This window comes from Hyla sarda, chromosome 1 (assembly GCF_029499605.1).
Source record: "Hyla sarda isolate aHylSar1 chromosome 1, aHylSar1.hap1, whole genome shotgun sequence".
In the NCBI taxonomy this organism is placed as follows: Eukaryota; Metazoa; Chordata; class Amphibia; order Anura; family Hylidae; genus Hyla; species Hyla sarda.
Window position 1 is genome coordinate 404,922,224 of NC_079189.1, and position 18,822 is coordinate 404,941,045.

The following is an 18,822-nucleotide window of genomic DNA, read 5'->3' on the forward strand; positions in this document are numbered from 1 at the left end:
AATAATAGAAAAGAATGTACTCATGGGTATCATCTAAATCATATTGACCCACAGAATATAGATGGCATGTACTTTTTACTGTAAAGTTTACAGCGTGAATGTGAAAGTCTCTAAAATTTGCAAAATTGCGGTCATTTAAATTTTATTGCACAAATAATATTTTTTGGGTAAAATAAGTGATGCCAGTACAAGTACAAGCCCTGACATGGGTCTGTGGATGGAAATATAAAAGAGTTATGAATTTTAGAAGGCGAGGAGGAAAAAACTAAAATAGAAAAATAAAATTGGCCTGGTCCTTAAAGGGGTATTCCAGCTTTAGACATTTTATCCCCTATCCAAAAGATAGGGGATAAACTGTGTGATTGCGGGGGGCCCGCCACTGGGACCCCTCCCAATCTCCCTACAGCACCCGCATTATGTGCGGAGCTGCATCTTCAGGCTCAGAAACCGGAAGTTTTTGGGACTGGAGACGTGACGTAATGCCATGCCCCCTTGTGACGTCACGTCACACCCCCTCCCTTCATGTCTATGGGAGGGGGCGTAGCAACCATTACACCCCCTCCCATAGACAAGGGAGGGGGAATTACACCAAAGCATAGGGGATAAAATGTCTAAAGCCAGAATAGCCCTTTAAGGCCGCAATGGGCTTGGTCCTTAAGGGGTTAATGCATAAAGTAACATTGCTCAAATTTGAAATAGCCAAAACAGGCTGCATAAAGGCCAAGACAGACCACGCCCTTAAGGGATTCAAGAAAATCAATCACCATAAAAATGTTATCTAATCTATTGGCATCCTGTTATACAGCAGAAACAGCTTAGCACATTGATATATATCTATGTGGAAAAATATTCAGTATAAGTTTTAACTTATTAATTAAAATTTCTGCTCTTTTTATTTTCAAGGGTTCAACAGACAGTGTCACTCAATAATAGAATCTCCCGCTGGACCCCTAAACATGGAAAGATCAAATATTTCAACCAATATACTGAATCTTTTCTCACAAATATATGTAGATCCATATGCTCAGCATAATGCTGATGGATTAGATAACTTTTGAATATAGGACACGCACAATAAGCCAGATCAATAAACATAAGCACAGAAAGAGAAGTGGCCCTGCCCAAGAGAACTTGTGTATTCAAATGGTCAAAAACAACACAATCCATACGGTTAAACCACATAGATAAAGAAGTGACACGTCACTTTTTTCTGCGTAGTCCTACTCTGAAGGTACCATTGAAATAAATGAGATCTTCAGGACAGGACCCTGTCATCTTAAACATGTGAACTGCGGCACAGTATTGCACACTGGTAAAGTTTTTGCTCACATGTGCAATTCCTTATAATCTACAAGGAAAATAGTTACGAGGTGAGTGGAAAAGCTGCTTGGCAATGTTCGCAAGCCCTGTGTGCTGGCAGTACATGTGTCTGTTCTCTGTCTTCAGTATGAGGAGGGGTTTAAGCAGTTGGACCCTCACAGATCAACTGGTTGTCCCATGTCCTGTGGATGGGAGATAAATTTGGATTAGAACACTCCTTCAGTGTTTTTAGATACTAATAGATGATCCCAGATTGAAACCTCCAGATTAATTCGGACCCATTAAGTTCACCCAAAAATTAATTCACACCCCTATCTTAATCACCCTTAATAATTCAGACCCTATACTGAAAGACAAAAATTATTTCAGACCACAAAGTCAGACCCTCACATTAATTTAGGAGGGCAACAGGTGTGGTAAAAATGTAAAAAGTTTATGAGTTATGAGATAAAGTTGTTAAACCTGGAATAGAAGATATTAGAGGAGGTTAGAGAGGTCAGAGCAGACAACCATGGTACAAATAATCAAATATACCTTATACATTTATAGAAATAAAACTGATTTTTTTTTAAACAACCTCTTCAGTGAGTTTTTAATTTCATTATTTCTTAGGGTGTAGATGAGAGGGTTAAGAGTTGGAGTGACGACAGAATAAAAAACTGCAGTTTGTTTGTCAAGATCTAAATTACTTTTAGATTTGGGACGTACATACATAAAAATGAGAGTTCCATAGTAAATGAGAACAATTATGAGATGGGAGACACATGTTGAAAAAGCTTTCTTTTTGCCTGAAGAAGTGGAAATATGCAGAATACTTATGACAATTTTAACATAAGAAAACACTATTACTGAAAAGGTTCCAAGAATAACTGTAGAAGCTGTGAAAAAAATAAACATCTCAAGATTTTTTGTTTTGTTGCATGACAGCTGAATAACTGGAGAAACGTCACAAAAGAAATGATTGATGTGTAAATTACAAATTTGTAACCTAGAGATCAGAATAACCGGCAAAAGGACACTGCTAAAACCACTAATCCAGCAACCTAATACCATAAAAACACAAACTCTATTTGTCATAATACGGTTATACTGTAAAGAATTACAAATGGCAAGATAGCGATCATAGGACATTGCTGCAAGATGAAAAGACTCAGTTACTCCAACCGAACAGAAGAAATACATTTGCATCATGCAACAGACAAAGCAAATCGTTTTTTGGGGGGAGAGAAAAATTTCCAATGATTTAGGTAAAGTCACCGTTGTATAGGACATGTCCACAAGTGCTAGGCTGCCCAGAAAGAAATACATGGGTTTGTATAGGTTATAGTCCATCCGCGTGACCACAATAATGAGAGAATTTCCACTAACATTGAAGATGTAAATGGCTAGTACAATACAAAAAGATAGAATGGGGGTAGCCAAGAGTGCAGAGAAGCTGAGGATACGAAATTCCAGATCACTTGTCAAGTTATTAAACGCCATTGAGGCCTGGAGTAAGGTGAATTTATTCTAAATACCAAATCATCTTGAACATATACATAAAATATTGGTAAAGAAAGTGTGTTTTAATGTTTTGGAAATCTGTTGTTTAGATAATGTATAACATGGATTTTTACAAATTAACTGAAATTTAAATAGATGTAAAATAAATTCCCCTAAAATATATAGCTATCAATCAATCCAGCGATCCATTTTCAATTCTTGACTCTAAGCTGTGGGATTTACGCATCTTATATCTTAGTTCACCACTGTTGTTTGCTTTCGGGAATTGCAATTATACAGACCCTTATTTCTATAGAGATTTCCTGATCATTATAAACCTTTAAATATTGAAATATATTTTATATTTTGTAAAATGAGTTTTATAAAAATAGAATATTGAATATTCTCATAATATGTTAGATATCAGTAGTATCTATTTTTTTCAGTACCAAACATGGCTGCTAAATGTATGAGCCACTTTCACCCCATGTAGTGTTTGTTTCTCAAAATTAATCATAGACACAGTTAACAATAAGTACTTATACTTTATTGGGACTATGCCTTATATCAAAATATCCATAAAAGTCTTTATACAATGGTAGAGTATTAAACTACTTGTGGACTGGTGGACTCATTTAAGGGCCTTTTTAGGAGGAGGGAAATAAAACTGACAATATGATGGTGAGCCATCTGTACGTGGATTCCTCACCATCTTCAGTTACATGGTGAGGAATCCACGTGCTCAGACCAACAAGCCTGCTGCCATCCTCATCCTCAAACTCCTCTTTGTTCTCCCCTTTACTCCCCTCAGTATGAACTTGTGATGATCCTTGTTCCCCCTCCGCATATCCACAATAATGCACAGTATTCCCACTATGCCTTCTACCACTAGTCCCACTAGTGCTATGCTCGGCCACCACATTCCCCTCCTCAGCAACATACTCTAAAGACTGACCATGACACAACTTCTCTTCTAATGCTATCCTTCTGTGGATATGCGGAGGGGGAACAAGGATCATCACAAGTTCATACTGAGGGGAGTAAAGGGGAGAACAAAGAGGAGTTTGAGGATGAGGATGGCAGCAGGCTTGTTGGTCTGAGCAGCTCAGAAGCAGGTGAAGTTGGTGCCGGATCTGTAATCGGATGGTAGTGTACCTAGCTCTTTTCCGCATCCTGCTGTGTGGAAATTCCTTACTATCTTACTAGATTTAGGAAACCAGGCACATTGTTGTATCTGCAGAGAGAAAGTAAGGTACAGCCAGGGTCCGACTTTAGGAATTAGGCCTCTACGTAAACACGTGAAGAGGCATCACAAGGCCTGGCTACAAGTATCCCTTGCCCACCAATGCCTGCTGTCTGGTGGCTACAGCTAACACAACTGTACCACTGCTTGCTGTCAGTTGGCTATGTTGCATAGGGAGGGCCACTCCATGCAGTTGTCGGTGTGATGCACAGTGCATGCAGAGCAGAATTTGAAAAACTTACATTTTTAAACCTCCTGCTGTCCACTGGTACTACAAGTCCTCTAGTCCGCCATAACCTTTGCTGCTGCTACCTTCAGACAGGCCTTGAAAATGTTAAATAATTTCAACTTTTAAACCTCCTGCTGTCTGCTAGTTACTACTACTCTTACCAGTCCCCCTTTTACTGCTTTACGCTGAATAATTCAATTCTCTCTAGTCTGCCATCACACTTGCCGCTGCTACCTTAAGCCAGGCTTTGAAAAATTTGAAAAACTGTGTTCATAATCCCTAGTCTTTAACCACTTTTATGCCCATTGCCGGCTCCCACTGAATGAACCACGCTCAGAAGCTAAGCACGATTCATACCTGGTGCTATAAGCAACCAGGACCCACGTCTAATTCCGGACATCGTTGATCAAGCCTATGGCCAGCATTAACTATTTAGAAAACATGATTGAGTTGATTGCAGCATCTAAAATGGGAAAAACCTGTGTCCTGGTCAGCTGAGAGGATGCCTGGAGGTCCCTTACCTGACTTCTTACCATCCAATCGGTGCTCCAATGCTCCAGGAAGCCATGGCAGCCTGAAGCAATGGAGCACCGATAACACTGATTAATGATGTGCAATAGCATTGAACAGTGTATATAATATGAAGATTCCAAGTAACAGTTTCCTATGGGGAATAAAAAAATTGTAAAAAAAAAAAAAAAAAAAAAAAAAAAGTTAAATAAAAAAAAAGTTAATATATGTGAATTAACCTGTTCCCTAATAAAAATATGAATTAACCTCTTCAGGATGCAGGGCGCATGCATACGCCCTGAATCCTGAGCCCTTAAGGACGTAGGGTGTACAGGTACGCCCATGGGAGTTTTGGATCCCGCTGCTAGCCGGTCGGGACCAGACTGGGATGCCTGCTGAAATCATACAACGCCAGTCAATTCAGACCGGCAAACTACAGCGATTCCTTTTCATACGGGTCTCTGGTGACCGGGAAAATAAGGGGGATTGGGGGTGTACAAGACACCCCTGATCCCCCGAAAGGGATAGGAGTGAGGTGGCAGGGGTGCCACCCCTCCTATCCCTGCTATTGGTTGGTTAGAAGCGACTGACCAATAGCAGATCAGGGGTGGGGGTTAAAGTTCGGTTCCCCTGCTCTGCCCACCCACGGTAACCCGGGCAGAGCAGGGGAACCGTGATGTGAGCGGCGTCGGCGTCGGAGGTCCCATAACGGGTTGCCTAACAACATCTGCAGGGCGACAGTTTGGAGACCACTATGCAAAACTACAACTCCTAGCATGCCCAGAAAGCTGTTGCAAAACTACATCTCTCAGCATGCCCTTTGACAATCAGTACTTGCTGGGAGTTGTAGTTTTGCAACAGCTGGAAGCACACTGGTTGGAAAATACAGAGTTTGGTAACAGAACCTAACTGAAGGTTTTCCAACCAGTGTGCCTCCATCTATTGCAAAAGTATAACTCCAACCATGCACAGTGCATGCTGGGAGTTGTAGTTTTGCAACAGCTGGAGGTTTTCCCACACCCCTCCTACCCCCATGTGAATGTACAGGGTACATTCACATGGGCGGGGGTTTACTTTGAGTTTCCTGCTTCAAGTTTGAGCTGTGGCAAATTTTCTGCTGCAGCTCAAACTCCTAGAGGAAAACTCACCGTAAACTCCTGCCTGTGTGAATGTACCCTAAAAACACTATACTATACTAACACACAATAAAAAGTAAAATACTACATATACACCCCCTTACACTGTCCCCCCTCCCCCAATAAAAATAAAAAACGTATCAAACAGCAGTGTTTCCAAAACGGAGCCTCCAGCTGTTGCAAAACAACAACTCCCAGCATTTCCGGCCATTAACTGTCCAGGCATGCTGGGAATTTAGCAACAGCTGGAGGCAACCAGTTTGGGAATCACTGGCGTAGAATATTTTTGATAGCGGAGCCAATTGTAACACTTGCATCCGAGTCCACCCCTATGCAAATCCCTAATTTAGTCTTCAAATGCACATAGCGCTCTCTCACTTCAGGGCCCTGTCGTATTTCAAGGACACGGTTTAGGGCCACTGTTACGCCGAGCGCTCCGGGTCCCCGCTCCTCCCCGGAGCGCTCGCTTCACTCTCCCCGCGGCAGCGCCCCGGTCACGTCCTCTGACCCGGGGCGCTGCGATTCCGCTGCCAGCCGGGATGCGATTCGCGATGCGGGTAGCGCCCGCTCGCGATGCGCACCCCGGCTCCCCTACCTGACTCGCTCTCCGTCTGTTCTGTCCCGGCGCGCGCGGCCCCGCTCCCTAGGGCGCGCGCGCGCCGGGTCTCTGCGATTTAAAGGGCCACTGCGCCGCTGATTGGCGCAGTGGTTCCAATTAGTGTTTACACCTGTGCACTTCCCTATATCACCTCACTTCCCCTTCACTCCCTCGCCGGATCTTGTTGCCTTAGTGCCAGTGAAAGCGTTCCTTGTGTGTTCCTTGCCTGTGTTTCCAGACCTTCTGCCGTTGCCCCTGACTACGATCCTTGCTGCCTGCCCCGACCTTCTGCTACGTCCGACCTTGCTTTTGCCTACTCCCTTGTACCGCGCCTATCTTCAGCAGCCAGAGAGGTGAGCCGTTGCTAGTGGATACGACCTGGTCACTACCGCCGCAGCAAGACCATCCCGCTTTGCGGCGGGCTCTGGTGAAAACCAGTAGTGGCTTAGAACCGGTCCACTAGCACGGTCCACGCCAATCCCTCTCTGGCACAGAGGATCCACTACCTGCCAGCCGGCATCGTGACAGTAGATCCGGCCATGGATCCCGCTGAAGTTCCTCTGCCAGTTATCGCTGACCTCACCACGGTGGTCGCCCAGCAGTCACAACAGATAGCGCAACAAGGCCAACAGCTGTCTCAACTGACCGTTATGCTACAACAGTTACTACCACAGCTTCAGCAGTCATCTCCTCCGCCAGCTCCTGCACCTCCTCCGCAGCGAGTGGCCGCTCCTGGGATACGCTTATCCTTGCCGGATAAATTTGATGGGGACTCTAAGTTTTGCCGTGGCTTTCTTTCCCAATGTTCCCTGCATCTGGAGATGATGTCGGACCTGTTTCCCACTGAAAGGTCTAAGGTGGCTTTCGTAGTCAGCCTTCTGTCCGGAAAAGCCCTGTCATGGGCCACACCGCTCTGGGACCGCAATGACCCCGTCACTGCCTCTGTACACTCCTTCTTCTCGGAAATCCGAAGTGTCTTTGAGGAACCTGCCCGAGCCTCTTCTGCTGAGACTGCCCTGTTGAACCTGGTCCAGGGTAATTCTTCCGTTGGCGAGTATGCCGTACAGTTCCGTACTCTTGCTTCAGAATTGTCCTGGAATAATGAGGCCCTCTGCGCGACCTTCAAAAAAGGCCTATCCAGCAACATTAAAGATGTTCTGGCCGCACGAGAAATTCCTGCTAATCTACATGAACTTATTCACCTAGCCACTCGCATTGACATGCGTTTTTCCGAAAGGCGTCAGGAACTCCGCCAAGATATGGACTCTGTTCGCACGAGGCGTTTCTTCTCCTCGGCTCCTCTCTCCTCTGGTCCCCTGCAATCTGTTCCTGTGCCTCCCGCCGTGGAGGCTATGCAGGTCGACCGGTCTCGCCTGACACCTCAAGAGAGGACACGACGCCGTATGGAGAACCTCTGCCTGTACTGTGCTAGTACCGAACACTTCCTGAGAGATTGTCCTATCCGTCCTCCCCGCCTGGAAAGACGTACGCTGACTCCGCACAAAAGTGAGACAGTCCTTGATGTCTACTCAGCTTCTCCACGTCTTACTGTGCCTGTGCGGATGTCTGCCTCTGCCTTCTCCTTCTCTACAGTGGCCTTCTTGGACTCTGGATCTGCAGGAAATTTTATTTTGGCCTCTCTCGTCAACAGGTTCAACATCCCGGTGACCAGTCTCGCCAGACCCCTCTACATCAATTGTGTAAATAATGAAAGATTGGACTGTACCATACGTTTCCGCACGGAGCCCCTTCTTATGAGCATCGGATCTCATCATGAGAGGATTGAACTTTTGGTCCTCCCCAATTGCACCTTGGAAATTCTCCTTGGACTTCCCTGGCTTCAACTTCATTCCCCTACCCTGGATTGGTCCACTGGGGAGATCAAGAGTTGGGGGTCCTCTTGTTCCAAGAACTGTCTAAAACCGGTTCCCAGTAACCCTTGCCGTAACTCTGTGGTTCCTCCAGTAACCGGTCTCCCTAAGGCCTATATGGACTTCGCGGATGTTTTCTGCAAAAAACAAGCTGAGACTCTACCTCCTCACAGGCCTTATGATTGCCCTATCGACCTCCTCCCGGGCACTACTCCACCCCGGGGCAGAATTTATCCTCTCTCTGCCCCAGAGACTCTTGCCATGTCCGAATACGTCCAGGAGAATCTAAAAAAGGGCTTTATCCGTAAATCCTCCTCTCCTGCCGGAGCCGGATTTTTCTTTGTGTCCAAAAAGGATGGCTCCCTACGTCCTTGCATTGACTACCGCGGTCTTAATAAAATCACGGTTAAGAACCGCTACCCCTTACCCCTCATCTCTGAACTCTTTGATCGCCTCCAAGGTGCCCACATCTTCACTAAATTGGACTTAAGAGGCGCCTATAACCTCATCCGCATCAGAGAGGGGGACGAGTGGAAAACGGCATTTAACACCAGAGATGGACACTTTGAGTATCTGGTCATGCCCTTTGGACTGTGCAACGCCCCTGCCGTCTTCCAAGACTTTGTCAATGAAATTTTTCGTGATCTGTTATACTCCTGTGTTGTTGTATATCTGGACGATATCCTAATTTTTTCTGCCAATCTAGAAGAACACCGCCAGCATGTCCGTATGGTTCTTCAGAGACTTCGTGACAACCAACTCTATGCCAAAATTGAGAAATGTCTGTTTGAATGCCAATCTCTTCCTTTTCTAGGATATTTGGTCTCTGGCCAGGGACTACAGATGGATCCAGACAAACTCTCTGCCGTCTTAGATTGGCCACGCCCCTCCGGACTCCGTGCTATCCAACGCTTTTTGGGGTTCGCCAATTATTACAGGCAATTTATTCCACATTTTTCTACCATTGTGGCTCCTATCGTGGATTTAACCAAAAAAAATGCTGATCCCAAGTCCTGGCCTCCTCAAGCAGAAGACGCCTTTAAACGACTCAAGTCTGCCTTTTCTTCGGCTCCCGTCCTCTCCAGACCTGACCCTTCCAAACCCTTCCTATTGGAGGTTGATGCCTCCTCAGTGGGAGCTGGAGCTGTTCTTCTACAAAAAAATTCTTCCGGGCATGCTGTCACTTGTGGTTTTTTCTCTAGGACCTTCTCTCCAGCGGAGAGGAACTACTCCATCGGGGATCGAGAGCTTCTAGCCATTAAATTAGCACTTGAGGAATGGAGGCATCTGCTGGAGGGATCAAGTTCTCCTGTTATTATCTACACCGACCACAAGAACCTCTCCTACCTCCAGTCTGCCCAACGGCTGAATCCTCGCCAGGCCCGGTGGTCTCTGTTCTTTGCCCGATTTAATTTTGAGATTCACTTTCGTCCTGCCGATAAGAACATTAGGGCCGATGCTCTCTCTCGTTCCTCGGATGCCTCAGAAGTTGAACTCTCTCCGCAACACATCATTCCACCTGACTGCCTGATCTCCACTTCTCCTGCCTCCATCAGGCAGACTCCTCCAGGAAAGACCTTTGTTTCTCCTCGCCAACGCCTCGGAATCCTCAAATGGGGTCACTCCTCCCATCTCGCAGGTCATGCGGGTATCAAGAAATCTGTGCAACTCATCTCCCGCTTCTATTGGTGGCCGACTCTGGAGACGGATGTTGTGGACTTTGTGCGAGCCTGCACTATCTGTGCCCGGGATAAGACTCCTCGCCAGAAGCCCGCTGGTTTTCTTCATCCTCTGCCTGTCCCCGAACAGCCTTGGTCTCTGATTGGTATGGATTTTATTACTGATTTACCCCCTTCCCGTGGCAACACTGTTATTTGGGTGGTCGTTGATCGATTCTCCAAAATGGCACATTTCATCCCTCTTCCTGGTCTTCCTTCTGCGCCTCAGTTGGCTAAACAATTTTTTGTACACATTTTTCGTCTTCACGGATTGCCTACGCAGATTGTCTCGGATAGAGGCGTCCAATTCGTGTCTAAATTCTGGAGGGCTCTCTGTAAACAACTCAAGATTAAATTAAATTTTTCTTCTGCATATCATCCCCAGTCCAATGGACAAGTAGAAAGGATTAACCAGATCTTGGGTGATTATTTGCGACATTTTGTTTCCTCCCGCCAGGATGACTGGGCAGATCTCCTCCCATGGGCCGAATTCTCGTATAATTTCAGGGTCTCTGAGTCTTCCTCCAAATCCCCATTTTTCGTGGTGTACGGCCGTCACCCTCTTCCCCCCCTCCCTACTCCCTTGCCCTCTGGTCTGCCCGCTGTGGATGAAATTTCTCGTGACCTTTCCATCATATGGAGAGAGACCCAAAATTCTCTCTTACAGGCTTCATCACGCATGAAGAAGTTCGCGGATAAGAAAAGAAGAGCTCCCCCCGTTTTTTCCCCTGGAGACAAGGTATGGCTCTCCGCTAAATATGTCCGCTTCCGTGTCCCTAGCTACAAGTTGGGACCACGCTATCTTGGTCCTTTCAAAATTTTGTGTCAAATTAATCCTGTCTCTTATAAACTTCTTCTTCCTCCCTCTCTTCGTATCCCTAATGCCTTTCACGTCTCTCTTCTCAAACAACTCATTCTCAACCGTTTTTCTCCCAAGTCTGTTCCTCCCACTCCTGTTTCCGGCTCCTCGGACATCTTCTCGGTCAAAGAAATTTTAGCTGCCAAAAAGGTCAGAGGGAGAAATTTTTTTTTAGTGGACTGGGAGGGTTGTGGTCCTGAAGAGAGATCCTGGGAACCTGAGGACAACATCCTAGACAAAAGTCTGCTCCTCAGGTTCTCAGGCTCTAAGAAGAGGGGGAGACCCAAGGGGGGGGGTACTGTTACGCCGAGCGCTCCGGGTCCCCGCTCCTCCCCGGAGCGCTCGCTTCACTCTCCCCGCGGCAGCGCCCCGGTCACGTCCTCTGACCCGGGGCGCTGCGATTCCGCTGCCAGCCGGGATGCGATTCGCGATGCGGGTAGCGCCCGCTCGCGATGCGCACCCCGGCTCCCCTACCTGACTCGCTCTCCGTCTGTTCTGTCCCAGCGCGCGCGGCCCCGCTCCCTAGGGCGCGCGCGCGCCGGGTCTCTGCGATTTAAAGGGCCACTGCGCCGCTGATTGGCGCAGTGGTTCCAATTAGTGTTTACACCTGTGCACTTCGCTATATCACCTCACTTCCCCTTCACTCCCTCGCCGGATCTTGTTGCCTTAGTGCCAGTGAAAGCGTTCCTTGTGTGTTCCTTGCCTGTGTTTCCAGACCTTCTGCCGTTGCCCCTGACTACGATCCTTGCTGCCTGCCCCGACCTTCTGCTACGTCCGACCTTGCTTTTGCCTACTCCCTTGTACCGCGCCTATCTTCAGCAGCCAGAGAGGTGAGCCGTTGCTAGTGGATACGACCTGGTCACTACCGCCGCAGCAAGACCATCCCGCTTTGCGGCGGGCTCTGGTGAAAACCAGTAGTGGCTTAGAACCGGTCCACTAGCACGGTCCACGCCAATCCCTCTCTGGCACAGAGGATCCACTACCTGCCAGCCGGCATCGTGACAGCCACATATGGGGTATTTCCGTACTCGGGAGCAATTGCTTTAAAAATTTTGGGGGGCTCTTTCTCTTTTTACCCCATATGAAAAGAAAAAGTTGGGGTCTACATCAGCCTGTTAGTTTAAAAAAATAAGATTTTATAAACTAACATGCTGATGTTGCCCCATACTTCTCATTTTCACAAGAAGTCAAAGGAAAAAAAGACCCCCAAAATTTGTAACGCAATTTCTCCTGAATACGGAAATACCCCATATGTGGATGAAAAATGCTCTGTGGGCACATAACACGGCTGAGGAGTGAGAGCGCACCATGTACATTATAGGCATAAATTGGTGATTTCCACAGGGGTGGCTGATTTTACAGCGGTTCTGACAAAAACGCAAAATAATGAATACCAACTTGTGACCCCATTTTGGAATCTACACCTCTCACGGAACGTGACAAGGGGTATAGTGAGCCTTAACACCCCACAGGTGTTTGACGAATTTTCGTTAAAGTTGGATGGGAAAATAAAATAAAAAAATGTCACTAAAATGCTGGTGTTACCCTAAAATTGTCATTCTTACAAGGGAAAATAAGAAAAAAAAATTTGTAACCCCATTTCTTCTGAGTAAGAACATATTCCATATGTGGATGAAAAGTGCTCTGCTAGTGCACTACAATGCTCAGAAGAGAAGGAGCACCTTTGGGCTTTTGGAGAGAGAATTTATCCAGAATTGAAGGCCACGTGTGTTTTTCAAAGCCCCCATGGTGCAAGAACAATGGAACCCCCCACATGTGACCCCATTTTGGAAACTACACCCCTCACGTAATGTAATAAGGGGTGCAGTGAGCATTTACGCTCCAGAGGTGTCTGACAGATTTGTAGAACAGTGATCCATTAAAATGAAAAATTTTATTTTTCATTTGCACAGCCCACTGTTCCAAAGATCTGTCGAATGCCAGCGGGGTGTAAATACTCACTGCACCCCTTATTAAATTCTGTGAGAGGTGTAGTTTCCAAAATGAGGTCACATGTGGGGGGGGTCCACTGTTCTGGCACCATGGGGACTTTGTAAATGCACATGGCCCCATTCCATTCCAAACAAATTCTCTCTCCAGAAGCCCAGTGGCGCTCCTTCACTTCTGAGCATTGTAGTGCGGCAGCAGAGCGCTTGATGCCCATACATGGGGTATTTCCATACTGGGGTTACAAATTTGGGGGGTCATTTTCTCCTATTACCCCTTGTATAAATGTAAAATTTGGGCAAAAAAAGAAGTAAAAAAAATTATTTCATTTACACATCCGAATTTAACGAAAAATCATCAAACATCTGTTCTGGAATTAAGGCTCACTGTACCCCTTGTCACGTTCCTCGAGGGGTGTAGTTTCCAAAATAGTGTTCCATGTGTTGTTTTTTTTTTTTTTTTGCTGTTCTGGCACCATAGGTAGAGATGAGCGAATCGAAGCTGACGAACCCTAATTCGTTACGAATTTCAGGAAATATTCGATTCGCAACGAATGCAAACATCACCGTGATTCTATTGCGCAAATCGCTTCATTAAGGCTCCAGGGTATCTAAAATGTTGGATCCACATGTCAGTATGTGGGGCAAAGAACGCTGGAAAGGCGGGAAGGGAATGCTGAATCACATGCAGGATGCAGCCTATCAGCAGCCAGTCACCCCTGTGATGTCACAGCCCTATATAATCTGCAGCCATAAATCTGGTTCCTCACTTCATTACAATACACTGAAGAAGGATCATAGGATGCAGAGCCTGTGTTACGCCGAGCGCTCCGGGTCCCCGCTCCTCCCCGGAGCGCTCACGGCGTCTCTCTCCCTGCAGCGCCCCGGTCAGTCCCGCTGACCGGGAGCGCTGCACTGACATGGCCGTCGGGGATGCGATTCGCACAGCGGGACGCGCCCGCTCGCGAATCGCATCCCAAGTCACTTACCCGTCCCGGTCCCCTGCTGTCATGTGCTGGCGCGCGCGGCTCCGCTCTCTAGGGCGCGCGCGCGCCAGCTCTGTGAGACTTAAAGGGCCAGTGCACCAATGATTGGTGCCTGGCCCAATTAGCTTAATTGGCTTCCATCTGCTCCCAGGCTATATCTGCTCACTGCCCCTGCACTCACTTGCCGGATCTTGTTGCCTTGTGCCAGTGAAAGCGTTTAGTGTTGTCCAAGCCTGTGTTACCTGAACTCCTGCTATCCATCTTGACTACGAACCTTGCCGCCTGCCCCGACCTTCTGCTACGTCTGACCTTGCCTCTGCCTAGTCCTTCTGTCCCACGCCTTCTCAGCAGTCAGCGAGGTTGAGCTGTTGCTAGTGGATACGACCTGGTTGCTACTGCCGCAGCAAGACCATCCCGCTTTGCGGCGGGCTCTGGTGAACACCAGTAGCCTCTTAGAACCGGTCCACCAGCACGGTCCACGCCAATCCCTCGCTGACACAGTGGATCCACAACCTGTGAGCTGAATCGTGACAGTAGATCCGGCCATGGATCCCGCTGAGGTGCCGCTGCCAAGTCTCGCTGACCTTCCCACGGTGGTCGCTCAGCAATCGCAGCAGATTGCCCAACAAGGACAGCAGCTGTCGCAGTTGACCGCCATGTTACAGCAACTTCTGCCTCTGCTACAGCAGCAACCATCTCCTCCGCCAGCTCCTGCACCTCCTCCGCAGCGAGTGGCCGCTCCTAGCCTCCGCTTGTCCCTGCCGGACAAATTTGATGGGGACTCTAGACTCTGCCGTGGATTTCTGTCTCAGTGTTCCCTGCATATGGAGATGTTGTCGGACTTGTTTCCTACAGAACGGTCTAAGGTGGCGTTCGTAGTGAGCCTTCTTTCAGGAAAGGCCTTGTCTTGGGCCACACCGCTCTGGGACCGCAATGATCCTGCCACAGCCACAGTCCAGTCCTTCTTCGCTGAGGTCCGTAGTGTCTTCGAGGAGCCAGCCCGAGCTTCTTCTGCCGAGACTGCCCTGCTGAACCTGGTCCAGGGTAATTCTTCAGTGGGCGAGTACGCCATCCAATTTCATACTCTTGCTTCCGAATTATCATGGAATAACGAGGCTCTCTGCGCGACCTTTAAAAAAGGCCTATCCAGTAGCATCAAGGATGTGCTGGCCGCACGAGAGATTCCTGCCAACCTGCAAGAACTTATCCATTTGGCCACCCGCATTGACATGCGTTTTTCTGAGAGACATCAGGAGCTCCACCAGGAAAAAGACTTAGATCTCTGGGCACCTCTCCCACAGTATCCTTTGCAATCTACGCCTGGGTCTCCCGCCGAGGAGGCCATGCAAGTGGATCGGTCTCGCCTGACCCAGGAAGAGAGGAATCGCCGTAGGGAAGAAAATCTTTGTCTGTACTGTGCCAGTACCGAGCATTTCTTGGTGGATTGCCCTATTCGTCCTCCACGTCTGGGAAACGCACGCACGCACCCAGCTCACGTGGGTGTGGCGTCTCTTGGTTCAAAGTCTGCTTCTCCACGTCTCACGGTGCCCGTGCGGATTTCTCCTTCAGCCAACTCCTCCCTCTCAGCCGTGGCCTGCTTGGACTCTGGTGCCTCTGGGAATTTCATTTTGGATTCTTTGGTGAATAAATTCTGCATTCCGGTGACCCGTCTCGTCAAGCCGCTCTACATTTCTGCGGTCAACGGAGTTAGATTGGATTGCACCGTGCGTTACCGCACAAAACCCCTCTTAATGTGCATTGGACCCCACCACGAAAGGATAGAATTTTTCGTCCTTCCCAACTGCACCTCTGAGGTCCTCCTCGGTCTGCCATGGCTCCAGCTTCATTCTCCCACCCTTGACTGGACCACCGGGGAGATCAAGAACTGGGACTCTGCTTGCCACAAGAAATGCCTCTCCCCCCTCCCAGTCCCGTCAGGCAAGCCTCAGTGCCTCCTCATGGCCCCCGTCCTGTTGTCACCCTGCCCCGTGCCAAGCTTCACCCTCTGCCCTCCCTCCCCATTCCCACTCCTGTTGTACGGCCTGCCTTTGAGGAAACCCTTCAATCATTCCCGGTGTCCTCATCCCATGGGAAGCAGTTACCGGACAAAGAAAGGGGGAGACCTGAGGGGGGGGGGGGTACTGTTACGCCGAGCGCTCCGGGTCCCCGCTCCTCCCCGGAGCGCTCACGGCGTCTCTCTCCCTGCAGCGCCCCGGTCAGTCCCGCTGACTGGGAGCGCTGCACTGACATGGCCGTCGGGGATGCGATTCGCACAGCGGGACGCGCCCGCTCGCGAATCGCATCCCAAGTCACTTACCCGTCCCGGTCCCCTGCTGTCATGTGCTGGCGCGCGCGGCTCTACTCTCTAGGGCGCGCGCGCGCCAGCTCTCTGAGACTTAAAGGGCCAGTGCACCAATGATTGGTGCCTGGCCCAATTAGCTTAATTGGCTTCCATCTGCTCCCAGGCTATATCTGCTCACTGCCCCTGCACTCCCTTGCCGCATCTTGTTGCCTTGTGCCAGTGAAAGCGTTTAGCGTTGTCCAAGCCTGTGTTACCTGAACTCCTGCTATCCATCTTGACTACGAACGTTGCCGCCTGCCCCGACCTTCTGCTACGTCTGACCTTGCCTCTGCCTAGTCCTTCTGTCCCACGCCTTCTCAGCAGTCAGCGAGGTTGAGCCGTTGCTAGTGGATACGACCTGGTTGCTACTGCCGCAGCAAAACCATCCGGCTTTGCGGCGGGCTCTGGTGAACACCAGTAGCCTCTTAGAACTGGTCCACCAGCACGGTCCACGCCAATCCCTCGCTGACACAGTGGATCCACAACCTGTGAGCCGAATCGTGACAGCCTGTGTGTGTGTTACAGCAGAGAAAAGCGCAGTCCAGCAGCGTTTAACATCCTGCTAGTGACATCAGCGTTGCTAGTGACAGAGAGCATTGTTTTTTTCAGGATTTTTACTGCAGCTGCAGGCATTAACCTCCCAGTCACTTTCTCCGGCATAGTGTTATAGAGAGGGGCACATAGCTGTGTGTTGCTTCATACATTTCAATAAGCTACCTCAACTTCATAAACCTTAGCAGAGGAGGCAGGAATAATTTTTCAGGGCAATTCAGTGTCTTTATTCCACAAAAATATATCTACTGGTTATACTAGTCTGTAGACGGTATAATACCCAGCAGTCCATTACTAATAGTCTTTGACTGAGTGCAATTTTGTGTTTAGTACACAGCTTTTTTTGGCTGCAACACTGTTGTTTACTGCTGGTGTTTTACAAAATATGTTTTTTTAAGGATATTGTAGCACATTTTTCTGCCCTCATCAGTGCATACCGCATACGTACATCTAAGTAGTGTACCATTTTGTACCTGTTAATCTGTCAGGGGCCTACATACTGTGAAAGTTCAGGCAAAAGCACTCACCGGCTGGTGTTGTACTCAGATACTTTTTAAGTATACTGTAGAGCATTTTTGTGCACTCATCAGTGTATACCACATACCTACATCTAAGTAGTGTACTATTTTGTACCTATTAATCTGTCAAGGGCCTAGATACTGTGAAAGGCCAGCCAAAAGTGCACACCTGCTGCTGTTCTAGACAAATACTGTTTTAAGCATAGTGAAGTGTATTGTACTCCCCACACATATACACTAAGTATATCAGGCAGAGAAGGGCCAGGACAGGCACAGAGAAGTGGAAGAGGCCTAAATCCTTCAGGCAGAGGTCGCATTAGACTAGGGGCGAGTGGCAGCAGAAGTCGCAGCGAGAGGCCTCAGCTCCCGTTATCAGCTGGCGGTCGTGTCTCAAACAGCAACCCATCTGCCGTTGTCGATTGGTTAACGCGGTCATCTACTTCATCGCAAGTGACATCTGAGTCCCCCAGTCAACAGTCGGTGGGTTCCACAGACACAACCTCAGTTGGCATGGCCCGGGAGCAGTCCCTGTCCTCCCATTGCCTCTGTCCTATGCTGTTCCCTCCCCAAACGAAGTATCTTATGCTGTGGGTTCAGCTCCACTATTCACTGAGGACGATCTAATAGACGACAGTCAGCAGCTAATGCCCAGCCAAGGAGTGGAAAAGACATCTGCCACTTCCTCCCCTAGGCGGGCAAGTAGTGATGAGGAGAGTGACGTGGGAGGCGGTGTTGACAGCATTCAGAGTCCTGAAGCAGACACTGTTGAGGAACCTGAGGATGACATCAGTGAAATACAGACACTTGTTGATGATGATGAAGCGGATCTCAATTGGGAGCCGGGTGCAGAAGGGGCTTCATCATTATTAGGAGAAGAGGGTTGCAGGTTGCCCGTGAGGCAGCAGCTGAGCAAGCAAGGCGGTAGCATGGTTGGCAGTCAGCATGGTGGCAGAAATGGAAATTCCGGAGCCAAACATGCCTGGGGAAGACCACCTGCTTTGCAGCAGCCTACCTTCCCGGAAGGTAGTAGAACAGGGGTTCCTGGAAACCATTTCAGCAAAATTCACTCTCCAAAATCCCATAGTCGCTCCTTCCCTTCTGAGCCCTCTGGTGCACACACGGAGCACTTTACATCCACATATGAGGTATTGCCTTACTCAAGAGAAATGGGGTTACAAATTTTGGGGGGATTTCTCTTCTTTTACCCCTTGTAAAAATAAATAAAAATGGCTCTAAAAGAACATGCAAGTGAATATCATTTTGAATACTTTGAGGAGTGCAGTTTTTATAATTGGGTAATTTATGGGGTATTTCTTACATGAAAGCCCCTCAAATCCACTTCAAACTGAACTGGTCCCTGAAAAATTCTGATTCTGCTGAACTTTGAAGCCCTCTAATGTAAAGTAGACATATTGTATATGTGAATCATGTATGTGTAATCCATTTTCCTTACAAGCAGAGAGTTTAAAATTTAGAAAATTTTTCATGAAATTTGGGGATTTTCACTAAGAAA

At 48.1% G+C, this 18,822-nt stretch overlaps 1 protein-coding gene across 1 annotated transcript; it reads right to left on the bottom strand.

Annotated features, from left to right (window-relative positions):
- Positions 1-1,760: 1,760 nt before the first annotated feature.
- Positions 1,761-2,802, bottom strand: LOC130368989 (olfactory receptor 6M1-like). Its single transcript, XM_056573602.1, has 2 exons — positions 1,898-2,802; positions 1,761-1,782 (listed from the first exon to the last, which is right to left on the bottom strand). The coding sequence occupies exons 1-2, from the start codon at positions 2,800-2,802 to the stop codon at positions 1,761-1,763; spliced, it is 927 nt and encodes a 308-aa protein (XP_056429577.1).
- Positions 2,803-18,822: the final 16,020 nt, after the last annotated feature.

What these genes read in the sequence shown, in the direction of transcription:
- LOC130368989 (XM_056573602.1), bottom strand. Translation starts at nt 2,802, where the DNA reads ATGGCGTTTAATAACTTGACAAGTGATCTGGAATTTCGTATCCTCAGC. An exon ending in ATTAAAAACTCACTGAAGAG is followed by an intron (nt 1,783 to 1,897) that starts GTTGTTTAAAAA and finishes CTTCTATTCCAG; the next exon opens with GTTTAACAACTTTATCTCAT.